The sequence below is a fragment of the Salmo salar genome, chromosome ssa09 (genome assembly GCF_905237065.1).
Source record: "Salmo salar chromosome ssa09, Ssal_v3.1, whole genome shotgun sequence".
Lineage (NCBI taxonomy): Eukaryota > Metazoa > Chordata > Actinopteri > Salmoniformes > Salmonidae > Salmo > Salmo salar.
In genome coordinates, this window is record NC_059450.1 from 93,730,496 (window position 1) to 93,750,843 (window position 20,348).

A 20,348-nucleotide genomic window follows, 5' to 3' on the forward strand; every position below is an offset into this window, starting at 1 on the left:
TTCTGGCATTCTGATATGATCAACTTCATTAGCACAAAGTAAACTTGTAATGGGCAACAATTACATTTTATTTAGGTGTTATTTTTGACTGGTTTTGTCCCTGCTTGCCTGTTAGGACAACTTCTATGGGGAAAAAAACATGCATTGGTGTGTACTTTTATGATGCTGAAATGTAAGGGTTGCGACACTACAGTCATTACGGTTAATAAAACCCATCATTTGATTGGTGGTAGGAAGTCAACTTGCCAGATCCCTATAGGTAAAATATTTGCTTGTTCATCTATTGGTCCGTGTTTAATTTTTTGTATTTTTTTTACCGCATGTCTACTAAAAGATGGTCTATTAACAGTCACCAGGGTGCAAATCAAATGGCAAAACGCCACCGGGGTACGCCGGTGTGAAAACCCATGCGCTCCCATTGAGGACCGTTAGTTAGCTAGCTATTAGCTACAACACTGACATAAATTCTGCAGGTTGAGTCAGTTTATATTGGAATACTACGCCAGTTAACTTGCTATTCAACTGATTTTCTTCGTTGCGCCACAGCTCTAAGGTAAACGGTTTCCACCCTAACCCTTTAATCGCTGGTTAGTTACCGAGTTTGGAATTCCCCGGAAGTGAGGTGGCTACTTGGAGGAGCAAGCCAAAGATAAACACGTATCCGAGAGACTAAGGCGTCTTTAGGACTGGGGTATAAATGTTCAACTTAGACAGCGAAATGCTTGACGAATGGGGACGTAATTGGTCGTGATATAGTTGAGGAAGCCGACATATTTTGTCATTCTAGTGAACGCCCCAATCAAGGCGTTTTGGAATAAGCTCATCAAGTGCATTCCGTGGCGAAAACGTCATCGAATCCGTGAGTAGCTAACGTTAGCTAGGTAGCTAGCTAGTTGTCCAAATTAGTTTCGCACTACAGTGACAGTAGTACAGCTAGGTAGTTAGCTAAACTAGCTGGGTATGCAAATAAAGAACAGTCCCTTCCAGGCCAGATTAGTTTACACAACCCTTCAACTATAATCTTGCATTCTTAACTAGCTAACGTTAGCTAACTAACGATTACTAGGATTATGAAATGACAAGGTCCTAACCTGCTCAACGTTCTGATTGCCTGACGGTGTTGCCCTGTCTTCCTATCACACCGCTGTAGATATTGCCTGCACAATGGTGCGTGCAGCCCTGGTGACTGCCACCAGTCTGGCTCTGACTGGCGCAGTGATTGCCCATGCCTACTTGCTCAAACACCAGTTCTACCCCACTGTGGTCTACCTCACCAAGAGTAGCCCCAGTATGGCAGTGAGTACACACTAGTTCTCTACATTTCCCCTGTTTGTTTGACATGTTTATCAGATGTATGGTCTGTAACGTGGCTTTCCCTCCCTCTCCTCTTTCTGTCAGGTGTTGTACATCCAGGCGTTTGTGTTGGTGTTCCTGTTGGGAAAGTTCATGCGTAAAGTCTTCTTCGGACAGCTGAGAGCTGCAGAGATGGAGGTATGAACCAATGATATGTTGTTTCTGTATTTGTTTACTCCTGTTTGGTTTGCTAGGGTACTATATCTGTATTGTTCAGTAACTACCACTGGACTTCTATGTAATGTAATGCTGTTAATGCTTACGCCTGTGTTGCAACCATCATACCCTCTACACACAGCTGAGTCAAGCTGTGCTGTCTTGGTTACACATTCACCATATTTACTAGACTCATGCCAGAAAGGAAAATCTGAAAATAAAATGTCAAAGCCAGTACAGGTTGGGTCAGTATGATAGTAAGGTTATCACTAATATTCACCTTCCTCTCCCTTCAGCATCTGATAGAGCGATCCTGGTATGCTGTCACAGAGACGTGTCTGGCCTTTACCGTGTTTAGAGATGACTTCTCTCCCCGCTTCGTAGGCCTCTTCACCCTGCTGCTCTTCATCAAGTGCTTCCACTGGCTGGCTGAGGACAGGGTGGACTTTGTGAGAGGCTGTTACATGTTAAACACATTTGTATAGATATTTCACATAGTTAAGACATTGACCCTAAACATGTTTACCATCCATAAAGTGGCAATGGATGTGAAAGGAAAGCTCATGTCTTGTCTGTTCTGATGGTGTTTTCCCCACTTTCTCACTCAGATGGAGAGAAGTCCTAATATTTCCTGGGTCTTCCACTTCAGGGTGTTCTGTGAGTATGGGTTATATCTCTTCAAGGTGTTTAAGAACCACTCAGTGATTTACAATATCTTGTCATGGCCCTAGAGTGGTTTACAGTACAGTATGGGTTATGCTATCTTTTAAAAGACCCTACAGTGTATATCAGTACTGTAATTGTTACTACTTATTGGAGTGTTACTGATTTATTCACAGATATGTGAAACTGGTGTTTTTAGGACCAAGTGTGTTTCTTAAATTAATATGCAAATATTTCAGACTGCTGCACCTGGTCCTGGATGCACACCATTTAAACTGAAACATCGACCTTGTAGCTTGATAACACAACTGGCATATCTTGGCAAGAACCTCAAGGCCTATACTAGTGTGTTTAGTCAAAATGACTGGTAGGAATGGACAGAAACCCACTGACTGTCTTCTTATCTAAATCATTGCATCTCTCACCTAGCTCTGATGGTGTTGCTGGGAGTCCTGGACTTCCTGTTTGTCAACCATGCCTGTCACAGTATCATCACACGAGGCGCCTCTGTCCAACTGGTCTTTGGATTTGAGGTTTGTAAAACTATACGTTGTTATTTTTGAATTTCAGTCATATGTGATGCTTTATTGGTATATGCTTGCCAAATTTTTTTAAGTAATATTTGTTGACTTGATGAATCTAAGCAGTTGGTAATAATTCAGCGCACTTCTCAAATACCAAAATAATAACTTGTGTTGTTTTAGTATGCCATCCTGATGACAATGGTGCTCACCACCTTCATCAAGTACACCCTCCACACTGTCGACCTCCAGAGTGACAACCCCTGGGATAACAAAGCAGTCTACATGCTCTACACAGAGCTCTTCACTGGTATGATACCTTTATCACTAAATATACTCTACACTGGTATGATACCAGTATCACTAAATATACTCTACACTGGCATGATACCGGTATCACTAGATATACTCTACACTGGTATGATACCTGTATCAGTAGATATACTATACACTGGTATGATACCGGTATCACTAGATATACTATACACTGGTATGATACCGGTATCACTAGATATACTCTACACTTGCTGTACAACTTTAAAGGTCCAGTTTCTTGGATCCACATTAAGCCACATTTCTGGGAATGAAAAGCATGTTCATTGAACATGGTCACTTAGAAATGTCCTTATTTTTTAAAGAAAAGCACTTTTTTGTCCATTAAAATAACATTAAATTGATCATAAATACAGTGTAGACATTGTTAATGTTGTAAATGACTATTGTAGCTGGAAACGGCTGGTTTATGGAATATCTACATAGGCGTACAGAGGCCCCTTATCAGCAACCATCACTCCTGTGTTCCACTGGCACGTTGTGTTAGCTAATCCAAGTGTATAATTTTAAAAGGATAATTGATAATTAGAAAAAAACGCTTTTGCAATTATGTTGGCACAACTGAAAACTGTTGTTCTAATTAAAGTAGCAATAAAACTGGCCTTCTTTAGACTAGTTGAGTATCTGGTGAATCAGCATTTGTGGGTTCAATTACAGGCTCAAAGTGGCCAAGAAACAAATAACTTTCTTGTGAAATTCGTTAGTCTATTCTTGTTCTGAGAAATGAAGGCTATTCCATGCGAGAACTTGCCAAGAAACTGAAGATCTTGTACAACGCTGTGTACTACTCCCTTAACAGAACAGCGCAAACTGTTTCTAACCAGAATAGAAAGAGGAGTGGGAGGCCCCGGTGCACAACTGAGCAAGAGGACAAGTACATTAGTGTCTAGTTTGAGAAACAGACGCCTCACAAGTCCTCAACTGGCAGCTTCATTAAATAGTACCCGCAAAACACCAGTCTCAACGTCAACAGTAAAGAGGCGACTCTGGGATGCTGGTATTCTAGGCAGAGTTGCAAAGAAAAAGCCATATGTCAAACTGGCCAATAAAAAGAAAAAGAACACACTCTGAGAGATGGCTTTGAGTCGCCTCTTCACTGTTGACATTGAGACTGGTGTTTTGTGGGTACTATTTAATAAAGCTGCCAGTTGAGGACTTGTGAGGCGTCTGTTTCTCTAACTAGACACCCTAATGTACTTGTCCTCTTGCTCAGTTGTGCACCAGGGCCTCCCACTCTCTCTCTCTCTTTTGGTTAGAGCCAGTTTGCGCTGTTCTGTGAAGGGAGTAGGACACAGCGTTGTACCAGATCTTCAGTTTCTTGGCAATTTCTTGCATGGAATAGCCTGAGAAATGTTTTTGCCAAGTGACCCCAAACTTTTGAACGTGTGTGTGTGTGGAGGGGCGATACAGACCCCGGTGGTATATCACACACATACACTGAAGTGGGATGTTTAAGACATTAAATCTCCCCCCCAGGTTTCATCAAGGTCCTCCTGTACATGGCGTTCATGACCATCATGATAAAGGTGCACACCTTCCCCCTATTCGCCATCCGGCCCATGTACCTGGCGATGAGGTGAGCAACACCGCTACTCTAAACCCTAGAATAAAGATACCATTCTAAATTCTTAGACCTAGAAGCCAGGGCTCTCTGAAGACTCCATATGTTACACGGCCAACAGATTGTCTTCTCTATTGTTTTGCTGTTATTAGAGGCAGATGTAACCATTAGAACGCTTGAATTTCTGGATTCTATTCTTTAGGCAGTTCAAGAAAGCTGTTACGGATGCAATAATGTCGCGGCGAGCCATCCGCAACATGAATACACTGTGAGTGTGCTATGCATCTGTTTTTTTATTTATTTTGTGATTCCACAATGAAAAAAAATAATTCCTCTTACCATATTCATCATTAAGGATTTTTTTTTTTTTTAATAAACATCGGTGGACTAGTCCATGGTCTATTAACTCTGTGTATCTCTTCAGTTACCCAGATGCCACCCCTGAAGATCTGCTGGCTTCAGACAACGTGTGTATCATCTGTCGTGAAGAAATGGTGACTGGAGCCAAGAAACTTCCTTGCAACCATATCTTCCACGCAAGGTATTTTATGGATACATCTAGACTATTTCTGTTTTAGACAGAACGGTATCAGAAAGTAGAAAATAAGATTCATGTTTTTTTTTAAATATATATTTGACTAGCCATATGAATACATTTCATCACCATTTTTGTCCCATTATTGTATTGGCTGGTCCTGTTGGTTTTCTACTGTTTGTCACCACCTCTCTGTGTAGCTAACTAACCTTTTCCTTCATTTTGTATCTCAGTTGCCTTCGTTCCTGGTTCCAGAGACAGCAGACGTGTCCTACATGTCGTATGGATGTCCTCCGGGCCTCGAACCCCAACCAGCCTCCCGCCCCAGCCCCTGCCCAGCCTCCTGCCCCAGCAGCACCTGCCAACGCCCCTGTCCCTGGTCCACCTGGGAACGGTGGGTAGCACCACACAGAACAACACGCCCATTGTCAAATGTAGTTTCATTGATTTAAAAAAAACAACATTTTTTTAAATTATTAACCCCTCTTTGGAGGACAAATATCTTAAAAAAAAAAAAAGTCAGCTTTTTTGCTATATATATATATATTTATTTATTTATTTATTTATATTTATTTATTTATATATTTTATATTTATTTATTTATTTATATATATATATATATATATATATATATATATAAATATATATATATATATAAATAAATAAATAAATAAATAAATAAATAAATATATATAAAGCAGTCACATAACAATAATACATTACCAAACATCAGCTCTTTAATCCCACCCCACAGCCTCTCTCAGCCCATCTCACCTATCACCACAGACCACCTCGTTTGGTTTCCATGGGCCATATATTTTTCCATTGTGCTGTGATGTTTTACGTAAAAAAATGTACCGTTCTAATCGTATAGTATCCACAGATTGTGAGCTGTGTTATTATATTATTTATTGACTGACTATGGCTTTCCAGATCGCCTGACCCTGCTATTTACAAGGTTAATTTGAAGTGCATGTTGTCAATTTTATTTTTTGAATTGTTTTTAACCATTCCTTAACCTGTGTCCAGAAACAAGCTACATAGGGGCAATACCAGAATAAATGATCTATTGATTCTGTCTCTTCGCAGCAAAACCTACAGTGCTGAGATTGTATGCCCCAAATATCATTCTGCTGGTGGCAAGAATGTTATATAATAGTTTAACTGGGAAAAACTCATTGTTGAATCAAGTGTAATTTTTTTTGCACCAGTTCTTATCCATGTGCCATGGAATTGGTACAACGAAATCTCTGCCATTTATTTTGCAACCTGTATGGCGCAGCTGTCAACATTTTTGTCCTCAAATGAAACCAGTATATTTTTATGCCAGCTCCTTTCAGCCAATTAGTATATTTTAATATATACCTAACAAGTTCCCTTGTTTCAGGAAGTTACTAGATATCTCATATGAACCTAGTAATGATTTTATGATATTACTAGATATCTGATAGGAACCTAGTAATGATTGTATGTATGTATGTATATATACATACATACATACATACTTTTGGACATGTAGTGTATGTATGTGGACACCTGCTTGTTGAACATCTCATTCCAATATCATGGGCATTAATATGGAGTTGGTCCCCCTTTTGCTGCTATAACAGCCTCCACTCTTCTGGGAAGGTTTTCCACTAGATGTTGGAACATTGCTGCAGGGACTTGCTTCCACTCAGCCACGAGCATTAGTGAGGTCGGGCACTGATGTTGGGTGCTTAGGCTTGGATCGCAGTCGGTGTTCCAATTCATCCCAAAGGTTTTCGATGGGGTTGAGGTCAGGGCTCTGTGCAGGCCTGTCAAGTTCTTCCACATCGATCTCAACAAACCATTTTTGTATGGGCCTCGCTTGTTTGTGCACAGAGGCATTTTCATGCTGAAACAGGAAAGGGCCTGTTGCCACAAAGTTGGAAGCACAGAATCGTCTAGAATGTCATTGTATGCTGTAGCGTTAAGATTTCCCTTCACTGGAACTCAGGGGCCTAGCCTGAACCATAAAAATACAGCCCCAGACCATTATTCCTTCTCCACTAAACTTTACAGTTGGCACTATGCATTGGGGCAGGTAGCGTTCTCCTGGCATCCGCCAAACCCATATTTGATGTCGGACTGCTAGATGGTGAAGTGTGATTAATCACTCCAGAGAACGCATTTCCACTGCTCCAGAGTCCAATGGCAGCGAGCTTTACACCACTCCAGCCAACTCTTGGCATTGCGCATGGTGATCTTAGGCTTTTGTGTGGCTGCTCGGCCATGGAAACCCATTTCATGAAGCTCCAGACGAACAGTTCTTGTGCTGACGTTGCTTCCAGAGACAGTTTGGAACTCTGTAGTGAGTGTTGCAACCGAGAACAGATGATTGTTACGTGCTTAAGCACTCTGCGGTCCTGTTCTGTGAGCTTGTGTGGCCTACCACTTTGCAGCTGAGCCATTGTTGCTCCTAGACGTTTCCACTTCACAATAACAGCACTTACAGTTGACTGTGCCACATTGAAGGTCGCTGAGCTCTTCAGTAAGGCCATTCTACTGCCAATATTTGTCTATGGAGATTGCATGCCTGTGTGCTCGACTTTATACACCTGTCAGCAACAGGTGAGGCTGAAATAGCCGAATCCACAAATTTGAAGGGATGTTCACATACCTTTGGCCATGTAGTGTATCTGATAGTAACCTAGTAATGGTTTCAAAAAGTTACTGTGTATTATTTTATTTATTTCACCTTTATTTAACCAGGTAGGCCAGTTGAGAACAAGTTCTCATTTACAACGGCGACCTGGCCAAGATAAAGCAAAGCAGTGTGACACATACAACAACACAGAGTTACACATGGAATAAACAAACATACAGTCAATAATACAATAAAGTCTATATACAGTGTGTGCAAATGAGGTAGGATAAGGGGGGTGATGCAATAAATAGGCCATAGTGGCGAAATTATTACAGTATGGCAAATTAAACACTGGAGTGATAGATGTGCAGAAGATGAATGTGCAAGTAGCGGTACTGGGGTGCAAAGGAGCAAAATAATGGTGATGAGGTAGTTGAATGCGCTATTTACAGATGGGCTATGTACAGGTGCAGTGATCTGTGAGCTGCTCTGACAGCTGGTGCTTAAAGCTAGTGAGGGAGATATGAGTCTGCAGCTTCAGTGATTTTTGCAGTTCGTTCCAGTCATTGGCAGCAGAGAACTGGAAGGAAAGGCGGCCGAAGGAGGAATTGGCTTTGGAGGTGACCAGTGAGATATACCTGCTGGAGCGTGTGCTGCGGGTGGGTGCTGCATGGTGACCAGTGAGCTGAGAAGGCAGGGCTTTACCTAGCAACAACTATAGATGACGTGGAGCCAGTGGGTTTGGCAACGGATATGAAGCGAGGGCCAGCCAACGAGAGCATACAGGTCGCAGTGGTGGGTAGTATATGGGGCTTTGGTGACAAATTGTGATAGACTGCATCCAATTTGCTGAGTAGAGTGTTAGAGGCTATTTTATAAATGACATCGCCAAAGTCAAGGATCGGTTAGATAGTCAGTTTTACAAGGGTATGTTTAGCAGCGTGAGTGAAGGATGCTTTGTTGCAAAATAGGAAGCCGATTCTAGATTTAATTTTGGATTGGAGATGCTAAATGTGAGTCTGGAATGAGAGTTTACAGTCTAACCAGACACCTAGGTATTTGTAGTTGTCCACATATTCTAAGTCAGAACCGTCCAGAGTAGTGATGCTGGACGGGTGGGTAGGTGTGGGCAGCGATCGGTTGAAGAGCATGCATTTAGTTTTGCTTGCATTTAAGAGCAGTTGGAGACCATGGAAGGAGTTGTATGGCATTGAAGCTCGTCTGGAGGTTAGTTAACACAGTGTCTAAAGAAGGGCCAGAAGTATACAGAATGGTGTCGTCTGCGTAGAGGTGGATCAGAGAATCACCAGCAGCAGGACCGATATCATTGATGCATACAGAGAAAAGAGTCGGCCTGAGGGTTGAACCCTATGGCACTCCCATAGACTGCCAGAGGTCCGGACAACAGACCCTCCGATTTGACACACTGAATTCTGTCTGAGAAGTAGTTTGTGAACCAGGCGAGGCAGTCATTTGAGAAATCAAGGCTGTACAGTCTGCCGATAAGAATGTGGTGATTGACAGAGTCGAAAGCCTTGGCCAGGTCGATGAATACAGCTGCACAGTATTGTCTTTTATCGATGGCGGTTATGATGTCGTTTAGGACATTGAGCATGGCTGAGGTGCACCCGTGACCGGCTCGGAAACCAGATTGCATAGCGGAGAAGGTATGGTGGGATTTGAAATGGTCGGTGATCTGTTTGTTTTAACTTAGCTTTCGAAGACCTTAAGGGAGGATAGACATTAGGGTAGGATAGATATAGGTCTGTAGCAGTTTTGGTCTAGAGTGTCTCCCCCTTTGAAAAAGGGGATGACTGCGGCAGCTTTCCAATCTTTGGGGATCTCTTGAACAAGCTAGTAATAAGGGTTGCAACAATTTCGGTGGATAATTTTAGGAAGAGAGGGTCCAGAGTGTCTAGCCCTGCTAATTTGTAGAGGTCCAGATTTTGCAGCTCTTTCAGAACATCAGCTATCTGGATTTGGGTGAAGGAGAAGTGGGGAGGCTTGGGCAAGTTGCAGTGAGGGGTGCAGGGCTGTTGACCGGGGTAGGGGTAGCCAGGTGGAAAGCATGGCCATCTGTAGAAAAATGCTTATTGAAGTTCTCAATTATCGCGGGTTTATCGGTGGTGAGTGTTTCCTAGCCTCAGTGCAGTGTGCAGCTGGGAGGAGGTGCTCATATTCTCCATGGACTTTACAGTGTCCCAGAACTTTTGGGAATTAGTGCTACAGGACGCAAATTTCTGTTTGAAAAAGCTAGCCTTTGCTTTCCTAACTGCCTGTGTATATTGGTTCCTAAGTTCCCTGGAAAGTTGCATATTGCGGGGGCTATTCGATACTAATGCAGTATGCCACAGGATGTTTTTGTGCTGGTCAAGCGCAGTCAGGTCTGGAGTGAACAAAGGGCTATATCTGTTCCTGGTTCTACATTTTATGTATGGGGCATGCTTATTTAAGATGGTGAGGAAAGTACTTTTAAAGAATGACCAGGTATCCTCTATTGACGGGATGAGGTCAATATCATTCCAGGATACCCGGGCCAGGTCGATTAGAAAGGCTTGCTCGCTGAAGTGTTTTAGGGAGCGTTTGACAGTGATGAGGGGTGGTCATTTGGTCGCAGACCCATTACAGATGCAGGCAATAAGGCAGTGATCTTGATTGAAAACAGCAGAGGTGTATTTGGAGGGCAAGTTAGTTAGGATGACATCTATGAGGGTGCCTGTGTTTACGGATTTGGGGTTGTACCTGGTAGGTTCATTGATCATTTCTTTGAGATTGAGGGCATCAAGCTTAGATTGTAGGATGGCCGAGGTGTTAAGCATGTCCCAGTTTAGGTCACCTAGCAACACGAGCTCTGAAGATAGATTACATTACATTTACATTTAAGTCATTTAGCAGACGCTCTTATCCAGAGCGACTTACAAATTGGTGCATTCACCTTATGATATCCAGTGGAACAACCACTTTACAATAGTGCATCTAAATCTTTTAAGGGGGAGGGGGGGTTAGAAGGATTACTTTATCCTATCCTAGGTATTCCTTAAAGAGGTGGGGTTTCAGGTGTCTCCGGAAGGTGGTGATTGACTCCGCTGTCCTGGCGTCGTGAGGGAGCTTGTTCCACCATTGGGGTGCCAGAGCAGCGAACAGTTTTGACTGGGCTGAGCGGGAACTGTGCTTCCTCAGAGGTAGGGGGGCCAGCAGGCCAGAGGTGGATGAACGCAGTGCCCTTGTTTGGGTGTAGGGCCTGATCAGAGCCTGAAGGTATGGAGGCAATCACCATGGTCTTGTAGCGGATGCGAGCTTCAACTGGAAGCCAGTGGAGAGAGCGGAGGAGCGGGGTGACGTGAGAGAACTTGGGAAGGTTGAACACCAGACGGGCTGCGGCGTTCTGGATGAGTTGTAGTTTCCCCAATAGATGGGGGGCAATCAATTCACATATGGTGTCCAGGGCACAGCTGGGGGCAGAAGGTTGTCTATAGCAAGCGGCAACAGTAAGAGACTTGTTTCTAGAGAGGTGGATTTTTAAAAGTAGAAGCTCGAATTGTTTGGGTACAGACCAGGTTAGTAAGACAGAACTCTGCAGGCTATCCCTGCAGTAGATTGCAACTCCGCCCCCTTTGACAGTTCTATCTTGTCGGAAAATTTTATAGTTAGGGATGGACATTTCAGGGTTTTTGGTGGTCTTCCTAAGCCAGGATTCAGACACGGCTAGGACATCCGGGTTGGCAGAGTGTGCTAGGGCAGTGACTAGAACAAACTTAGGGAGGAGGCATCTAATGTTAACATGCATGAAACAAAGGTTTTTACGGTATCTGATAGTAACCTAGTAATGGTTTCAGGACGTTACTAGGTATCTGATACTAACCTAGTAATGGTTTAAGGAAGTTACTAGGTATCTGATTAGTAACCTAGTAATGGTTTCAGGAAATGACTAGGCATCTTATAGGAACCTAGTAATAGTTTCATTAAGTTACTAGATATAAACTGGGTTGACTCCCAAGCAGCTGACTGACATGCGTCTCCCTCTTGTCTCTAGTTGGCCCTGGAATGATGCCCCACTTCCCCCCAGGGCTGTTTCCTTTCTGGGGCCCCTTCCCTGGAGCGGCCCCCCCTGCTGGTGCTGCTGGGGCCCCAGAGGCAGCTCAGACTCAGGGAGCTGGTGAGTGTCGTTTCTCCTCTCTGGGACTTAGACTGGCATTTTGACATTCTAGTATAATAGCTAGCTATTAACCAATTGAAGAGGTAGTTTCCCGGACCTAGATGACGAAACGGCACGTTCAATAGAGATTCTCAATTGAGCATGCTTTTTGGTCCAGGATTAGACTTCCCCTGTGTCTGGGAGAACAGCCCTAAAGTGTCCATCCTAACATTCTGTGAACATTGAAGTCATAATTTCTCTTTGTGTGACTCAGGCACCACTGGGGCCAGTACAGTCGGTGCTGCTCCTGCTCCAGGAGGCCCTATGCCTGGGTTCCCCTTCCCCTCTTTCCCTCCCCCACCGTTCCCCTCGGCTCCATGGCTGACTATGCCACCACCACCTCCACCGTTTGGTAAGAGCTGGAGTCATTTTTATTCCTTCACTTAAAAATGAAGCCTCCATCACGATATACTGTAGATGGGCCACCATTTTCAACATTTCAAGCAACAAATTTGTTCTTATTTACCAAGTTGCCGTGGGGAGGGCTGTTCACAAATCTGTAAGGCTGGCATCTTGAATAACCTTGTTACGCTGTGTACTCTGTCCCAGTGTCATCCATGCCCCCTCCTCCCCCGGCCCTGTCCACCATGTCAGAGGCTGAGCTGAGGGAGCTGGAGCAGGAGGGCCGTAGAGGCCTGGAGGCCAGACTGCAGTGTCTCCACAACATCCACACTCTACTGGACGCTGCCATGCTCAACATCGACCAATACCTCACTACCGTCGCCACACTCATGTAATGATGCCTTGTTTTCATTTTTATATGGGGAAAACCACATCTTTTTTTAGTGGGTCAACATTTCCCTTATTGTTTAGCATGTGATTATCATACTACTCCTTTGCTCCTCAGTCCTCCTCAGTCAGAAACCAGCAGTGCTGCTGGCGAGGCCAGTGAGTCATCTCCTCCCTCCACTAGTGCAGAGACCCAGGAGAAAGACTCTCAGAGCAGTACAGGTGCAGTGCATTCTTGACTTTTTCCACATTTTGTTATGTTACAGCCTTTTTCTAAAATGGATGAAAAAAAGAAAAACGTTTTTCTACACACAATACCCCATAATGACAAAGCGAAAACGGGCTTTTAGAAAATTTCGCTAATTTATAAAAAAGAAATTGGAAAATGTCAAGGGGTCTGAATACTTTCCAAAGGCACTAAGTCTCCACTAGTGCAGAAACCCAGGAGAATGACTGTCGGGTAAGTCTTTCTATTGACTGACGGATATTGTGAAAGAATTATTCAGTTAGGAATCCGGCCTAGCCGTTCGTGGGATTTTGAAGCGGCATTTTTTACACTGTAGACACATTTTCTCACTTTAGTTTTGCTCCTATGTCTCTTCTCTCCAGCCGCTGAACCTGAAGCTGTGAATGGGGCCACAGGTTTCTCCCAGCCAGACTCTACCACGTTGGGCGACAGTGAAGACCAGAGGGATAAGGAGATGGAGAGGAAGTCGGAGAGCCCAACCCTTCAGAGCTGAGGCGCCGTCGTCTCCACAAACTCGAGACCACACCCCCTCCTCCTGACCACTAAAACATGCCTACTGGTGCATTCTGGGAACTGACTTATCAATCAATACATTTGATGACCAATTCATAATTATAGCTGTATTTTATTTCTCTCCTTTCCCCCCTCCTGGCTCTGTTTTGTGTTGTTTAAACTCAGACAGCCAAGAGATAGGAGGAAGGAACAACTTGTTGTTCCACAACCTTTTTGTTGTTGTTGGAACACATAAAAGCAAGAATATTTTCTTTTTCTACTGCCTGACATCTTATGATCCATATGCAGGTTTTGTACCCCCCCGTTTACCCAATACTGAGGAGTCATATTCAAACACACAGACTGGACTTCTTCAAATACACACCTGGCCTGAGACCGGACTTCTTCAAATACACACCTGGCCTGAGACCGGACTTCTTCAAATACACACCTGGCCTGAGACCGGACTTCTTCAAATACACACCTGGCCTGAGACCGGACTTCTTCAAATACACACCTGGTCTGAGACCGGACTTCTTCAAATACACACCTGGCCTGAGACCGGACTTCTTCAAATACACACCTGGCCTGAGTTCTTGTTCAGTGACAACAAAGTGAACATTGTTTTTATATCTCAGGTCACTGGTACTTGTCCTTCCAACTGTGAAAGGTTGAATTTTTAATTTTTTTCCCCCCTTGACTGTAAAATTGATCCTCCTTATTGTCCAGCTTGTCAGACCGTGTTACAGGGAGGTCTGACCCATTGAGTTAAAGGAAGCAATGTTAAATTTCAATCTGGCTTTGTCTGTAATGGTACCCTATTACCTATGTAGTGCATAGGTCTCTGGTCAACTAGTGCACTATCTAGGGAATGGGGTGTAGCCATAGCGTCCCTAGTGATGGACGATTTAATACCTTCTCTGGGATATCAGGACTTTGCTGCAGGACGTGAGCATTATAACTTAATAAGAAAGTGGGTTGATTTAACCTGTACATACTGTAAAAATAGTTTTACTAGGATGATCTGTACATACTGCAGAATAAACCATTGAAATGAAACGTTGCTGTTATCTGAGCTCGGCGTGCATGTCTTTGTTGGGATGTACTACATGGATGGGTTCACTATCAGGAATATTAATCTCTGCTGTCTAGGAAAGACAAACCAACACGAACTGTACTCAGCTGGTGGACTGTACTCGCCTCTGTGTTTCCCCTCTTAATATTTCACACTTACTATAGTGGTAGTGTAGGGGCTCTATTCAATCAATCCGTAGCACTGTCGAACCGCTTTGTAGCGCGATTTGACAAAAGGCAATGTTCCCGCAGTCGCAGAGACTGCTTTCACGGTAGATGCTGCGTATGTCGGCTCAAATGGAAATTGCCTTCATTTTAACGCGGATCTTCAGCGACTGTATGGCTTGAATCCAGCCCTAAACTGCAGAAAGGCACACCAACCTAGAAGAATAGGTCCACTTCAGAATTTCCATTCACATTTGATGTGTTGAGACGCATTGTAATTACAAGATTAACACCGATCTCAGTATATTCCGTTTAAGTTATAAAGCCCCTAGAAAATTCCCGTATAAAATGGATGCCGGTGAGAAGGAAGAGGTATTTGGTCCATAAATGCTAAAACAACAGGTGATATCTGATTAAATAAGTTAGTACATTGAAGTAAACTATCACAGAAAATGACAAACTAATCTACTGTTGGCTCCATTACTTATGGAAGTGGTCATACCGACGTTACTGTCTTTTAGCAAGTAGGTAACAATACTTTCCGTAGTGGAATGAATATAGCCTGAGTATCAGTGTTTGTCCTCTTGCCAACTCTGTTGTTCATTGTCAAGCCAAACATTTGACCGGGACAAGGAGTTGACATGAAATGGCACAATCAAGCTAATGAATACACCGGTCAGTTGACAAACACATTGTGACCAATCAAAGGAATAAAAAATAAAACGAGACTTTGGAGTTGTCTCATCATAAAAGTTGCATAGTGACTCTTCAGTGAGGACGTTTTGATAGGTTTGTTTATTTGTCTATTGGAATGAGGTATTGACTGTCTGCAGCTGTGAGTGGTCAGAAACCTGAGAGAGAGCACTTTAACATTTCACTGCATACAGACAGCATCAGGGTGTGTCCAAAATGGCATCCTCTACCCTGTATTGTGCACCATGTCAGATAGAGGGTCATGTTAGTTCTGTGGTGTTGGTTCTGGTCAGGAGGGTTACTGGTCGAAGACAAGAGGTGTTGTCTCAATGTCCAAGTTCCAAGGCATCATTGAGACAGTTTATTACCTTCAGTGTGGATGTGAGCTGGTTGACCCAAGGAACACCTGAGTCAGCGTCTTCCCCTGCTGGGTCATCAAAGAAGTACGGCCGCGGTACTCTGTTGCTGACGGGCATATTGCAGCCCTGCGACAGAGGGAAGAAGCACGTCGGCATGGGGTTAGCTGCTGTTATTTGGTCAGCATGGGGTTAGCTGCTGTTATTTGGTCAGCATGGGGTTAGCTGCTGTTATTTGGTCAGCATGGGGCTAGCTGCTGTTATTTGGTCAGCATGGGGCTAGCTGCTGTTATTTGGTCAGCATGGGGCTAGCTGCTGTTATTTGGTCAGCATGGGGCTAGCTGCTGTTATTTGGTCAGCATGGGGTTAGCTGCTGTTATTTGGTCAGCATGGGGTTAGCTGCTGTTATTTGGTCAGCATGGGGTTAGCTGCTGTTATTTGGTCAGCATGGGGCTAGCTGCTGTTATTTGGTCAGCATGGGGTTAGCTGCTGTTATTTGGTCAGCATGGGGTTAGCTGCTGTTATTTGGTCAGCATGGGGTTAGCTGCTGTTATTTGGTCAGCATGGGGCTAGCTGCTGTTATTTGGTCAGCATGGGGCTAGCTGCTGTTATTTGGTCAGCATGGGGCTAGCTGCTGTTATTTAGTCAGCATGGGGCTAGCTGCTGTTATTTGGTCAGCATGGGGTTAGCTGCTGTTATTTAGTCAGCATGGGGTTAGCTGCTGTTATTTAGTCAGCATGGGGTTAGCTGCTGTTATTTGGTCAGCATGGGGTTAGCTGCTGTTATTTAGTCAGCATGGGGTTAGCTGCTGTTATTTGGTCAGCATGGGGCTAGCTGCTGTTATTTGGTCAGCATGGGGCTAGCTGCTGTTATTTAGTCAGCATGGGGTTAGCTGCTGTTATTTGGTCAGCATGGGGTTAGCTGCTGTTATTTGGTCAGCATGAGAACAGAAATTAACATCTTCTTGAGGCGGTCGGAGGACTCTGAAGATGAGGATGAGGAGGCTGGTGGGAAGCAGCTCCCATATCAAGAGAATTGCCCTGAACGCCAAGTAACATCCTGTCTCCCAGTTCACTACGCAGGTCAGCCTGAGGAAAGACAAGAACTGTGTTATGTACATTGCAGACGGACTGCACAGAATTAACTTGTCTAAAAATGACCTTGCATCCCAAATAACTACTTATTATGCATCATTAGAGTCTGTCTCCCCTTGAAAATACTGACCGTTTTCTCAGTGACATCTTGCCGATGTCGCTGAATCAATTTAAACCATTTTGTAATTCAGTGGAGGCTAGTGGGAGGAGCTATAGGAGGATGTGCTCATTATAATGGCTGGAATGGAATAAATGGAACGGAGTCAAACGTGGTTTCCATATGTTTGATACCGTACCATTAATTCCATTCCAGCCATTACAATGAGCCCGTCCTTCTTACAGCTCATCCCACCAGCCTCCACTGTTGTATGTTAACTATATGAATGAAGCTCTTTACCTGGTCAGAGATGTTGTCTGGACTCCACTCTGTGATTTTGGGACAGTATGAGGAGAGCCAGGTTGTAGCATGCTCTACTTGCAAAGAGCAGTATTACACCTGCTCCCAGTACTGCAGTCTGACCCTGTTGTTCCCTGGGGGAAGAAGATACATACCAATCTCCACATAGTAACTACTCATTCAATTCAACTCCAAAATGAATGAAATTAAAATGATACTGACACCATCTAAAATATAATTTCCACCTCCAGAAATAACCCCAATAACATACTGGTACAATTCTTTGTTAAAGTTAATTTACATATTTTAACCATGTATATAGCCTGTGCATGTTCCATATTATCAGATACGCTATTAGCAAGAACCATCATCTCCTGTAGCCTAACTGATGCAGCATAGTAGCTATAAATAAATAGGCTGAAGCATGGGGTTGCCTATCTGCATTTACCTTATTGGGCTAATCATTAGCTAGATCCCAAATTGTATCTTTTAACTAGTTAGCATCCTAATGATGAATTTATGTCCCCCAAAAAACCTGCATAAACACAGTGAATATTAGGTAGGTCTACCTGTTAGGGTAATAGGTTCACTGCCTGTACTTCTCACAGAAACCACTGAATGTCACCATTTCCCCCCCAACACTTTCCCTGGTTGCCATTACTCTTGCTCAACAAAAAATGTCACCTGTCTCATCACAATTTTTTAAGTCACTCCCCCAAACATTTTTGGGAGGGAAGCTGGCGTTTTACCCCATGTTACCCTACAATTGACCCATGTTACATTTAGCCCTACTATCCCCTACACACTCACAGCCAATTGCAAGTGGTAACGCGCATAAAAACGACGCTGCTAAAAACTCCGGGTTTAAAATGGTGTAATTCGCGCATATTTAGGAGTTGAGAAATAACGTAGTGGAAAGCTGGGAAACCCCACTTTTTAACAAAGGCCATCAAAACGTCTTTTTTCCCCGCGATTGCGTGAATGGTTGTGCATCAACTGCTTGTCAGAATGCAGGTTTCCCTTCCTTTGGCACTCGTAACTTTAAATGTGCCTCGAGGGGAATATTTCTCTGGCATAGAACACACAACAAGCCAACTAGGGAGTGGTGTAAAGTACTTAAGTAAAAATACTTTAAAGCGCTACTTAAGTAGTACTTTACTATTTATATTTTTGACAACTTTTACTTCACTGCATTCCTAAAGAAATGTATGTACTTTTTATTCCCATACATTTTCCCTAACAACCAAATATTGCTCCCAGCGTTGATCAAAGTTCAGAACGCTTATATTCTTGATCTGACTGAGTTTTAATAGCACCTGCCCTCTGTCCAAACGAGTGGAATCATTTGGTTCGCTTGCGCCAACCGGATTTTCCTCCCGGATGTGTCTGTTGGCAGCACATTCATCTCTCTCAAACGGCGGAGGGCCTGATGGGTGAAACGAACTACTCCAGCTCGGAGTCGGTTCAAGGAGGAAACTAGAGGCGCTGCTGACAGTGTTTGTAAGATGCTGGAAAAAAAATACTATTTTAAAACCGGACATCCCCCAAACAAACAAAAATCGACTCTTGGATCTTTAGAGTGCACAAGTGGTAAATAGTTTCTTATAGATATGCCAGTCAGTCAGGTGACCAGCTGCACCTGTGAGAAGCTTGACACAATAAGGATTAGCCACAATAGTGGAATTTGGACTAGATAATGATAAATAAGGTTGGAATGTTGTTATAACTTACAAATACAATAATTTATACATTTTACAATAAACAGACAAAAAAACTGTTCAAATCCCACTGTGGATTTATTAGACTGCATAATTGCATTGGGGGCATACATCCTGTATATGCACTGTATAGCCTTACCTATGGAGTGGGCACCCATTAAATGGGGTATTAGCCTACTCAGTGACACCCACAGAAGGCAACTATGTAAAGTTTACACAAATATTAGCGTCTTAGCTCACTGTGAAATTAGTCATTTTAACTGTCTGCCTGCCAGCCTGTTTGTCTGTCTGTCTGTCCATCTGTCGGCCTGTATGTGGGAGGGCGAGAGAGAGATGAGGGAGAGGCAGGGAAAGGAGGGAGAGAGAATAGAGGGGGGAGGAGAGAGAGAAGGGAGAGAGAGTCAATTGCCAGACAAGAGGTGGGAGAGAGGGAGGTGGGGAGAGGGTGAAGGAGGGATGGGGAAAGAGGGGGAGGAGAGGGAGGGAGGGAGGGAAAAAAGGAGGGAGCAAGAATGGAAGGGGAGGAGGGAGAGAGAGAGAGAGAAGGGAGAGAGAGTCTATTGCCAGACGAGGTGAGAGAGAGAGGGGAGAGGGGAGGGAGAGAGAGAAGGGGGAGAGAGAGATGAGAGTGAAGGAGGGATGGGGAGTGAGGGAGGAAGGGGGAGAGAGGGATGGAGGGTGAGAGAAGGAGGGAGTGAGAAGAGAATGAGGGTTGGATAAAGATGAGGTAGAGAGAGAGACAGACATACATCATATAAACAGGAAAAAGATCATCCCTGTGACATCTTTTCCCATTGACTGCAATGTATTGAGAAAAACATTTTACCTTTTTGCAAAAACATGGCAGGATTACATTTTCCTATGATATCATGTTGCGTTACCCTATTTAACCATTGACCTTTCTTTTTTTTTGTGACCAAATCTTTATTCATTTTTTCATTTTCTTGTTGGGGGCTGGGGAGCTAAAGGCACAACACACAAATTAAAATCTAATCATAAAAAAAAGGCATTTCGATTTCCAATCCGCAACTAGATGAGCCTCTCTGATGCCTGAGGCATCCTTCAGTCAGTGTTGCCTGTCTTCTGCTTCTGGGTTTTTGCTTTGTTTACATGTTCTGTTGTCTCTCTGGGCTTTCCCCTGCCTGCTCCATCCGTTTATTACTGAAGCCTGAGTGGGTCTGGAAAGAGTAGGGTCGTGTTCATTAGGGCACACAACGGAAAACAATTTAATTAGTTTTGCTACGGAAATGGGTGTTTCTTATCGGACAAGTCCAGGGAGTCCCTCCTTGTTTCAGTCTGTATTCTTCCATTTGGCGCCTAATGAACACGACCCAGCTTTATGCTGCATATCTTAAACAGTGGAAGGGAAGTGTATTTTTTAAGCACATCCCTTTGACAATTGGAGCTGTTGAACAGTTTGCATGTCGCTGTCTGATTAAACCTGGTATCTCCATTTTT

The 20,348-nt window shown here is 43.6% G+C and overlaps 1 protein-coding gene across 2 annotated transcripts; it reads left to right on the forward strand.

Annotated features, from left to right (window-relative positions):
• Positions 1-364: 364 nt before the first annotated feature.
• Positions 365-14,452, forward strand: LOC106612292 (E3 ubiquitin-protein ligase synoviolin). Of its 2 annotated transcripts, none has more exons than XM_014213323.2 (16): positions 365-553; positions 1,151-1,296; positions 1,399-1,491; positions 1,806-1,958; positions 2,118-2,166; positions 2,602-2,705; positions 2,877-3,003; positions 4,503-4,602; positions 4,790-4,855; positions 5,012-5,128; positions 5,356-5,516; positions 11,764-11,886; positions 12,140-12,277; positions 12,475-12,658; positions 12,773-12,876; positions 13,264-14,452. In XM_014213323.2, exons 2-16 carry the CDS (start codon positions 1,165-1,167, stop codon positions 13,392-13,394), a joined length of 1,782 nt encoding a protein of 593 aa, XP_014068798.2. In that variant the 5' UTR covers positions 365-553; positions 1,151-1,164; the 3' UTR covers positions 13,395-14,452. The 2 variants fall into 2 exon arrangements, with proteins under 2 accessions (XP_014068798.2, XP_014068797.2); XM_014213322.2 differs by lacking the exon at positions 365-553 and adding an exon at positions 560-859.
• Positions 14,453-20,348: the final 5,896 nt, after the last annotated feature.

Coding starts and splice junctions, on each gene's coding strand:
- LOC106612292 (XM_014213323.2), top strand. CDS start 1,165: ATGGTGCGTGCAGCCCTGGTGACTGCCACCAGTCTGGCTCTGACTGGC. Junction 1,492..1,805: donor TGAGAGCTGCAGAGATGGAG/GTATGAACCAAT, acceptor CTCTCCCTTCAG/CATCTGATAGAGCGATCCTG. Junction 12,659..12,772: donor ACTACCGTCGCCACACTCAT/GTAATGATGCCT, acceptor TTTGCTCCTCAG/TCCTCCTCAGTCAGAAACCA.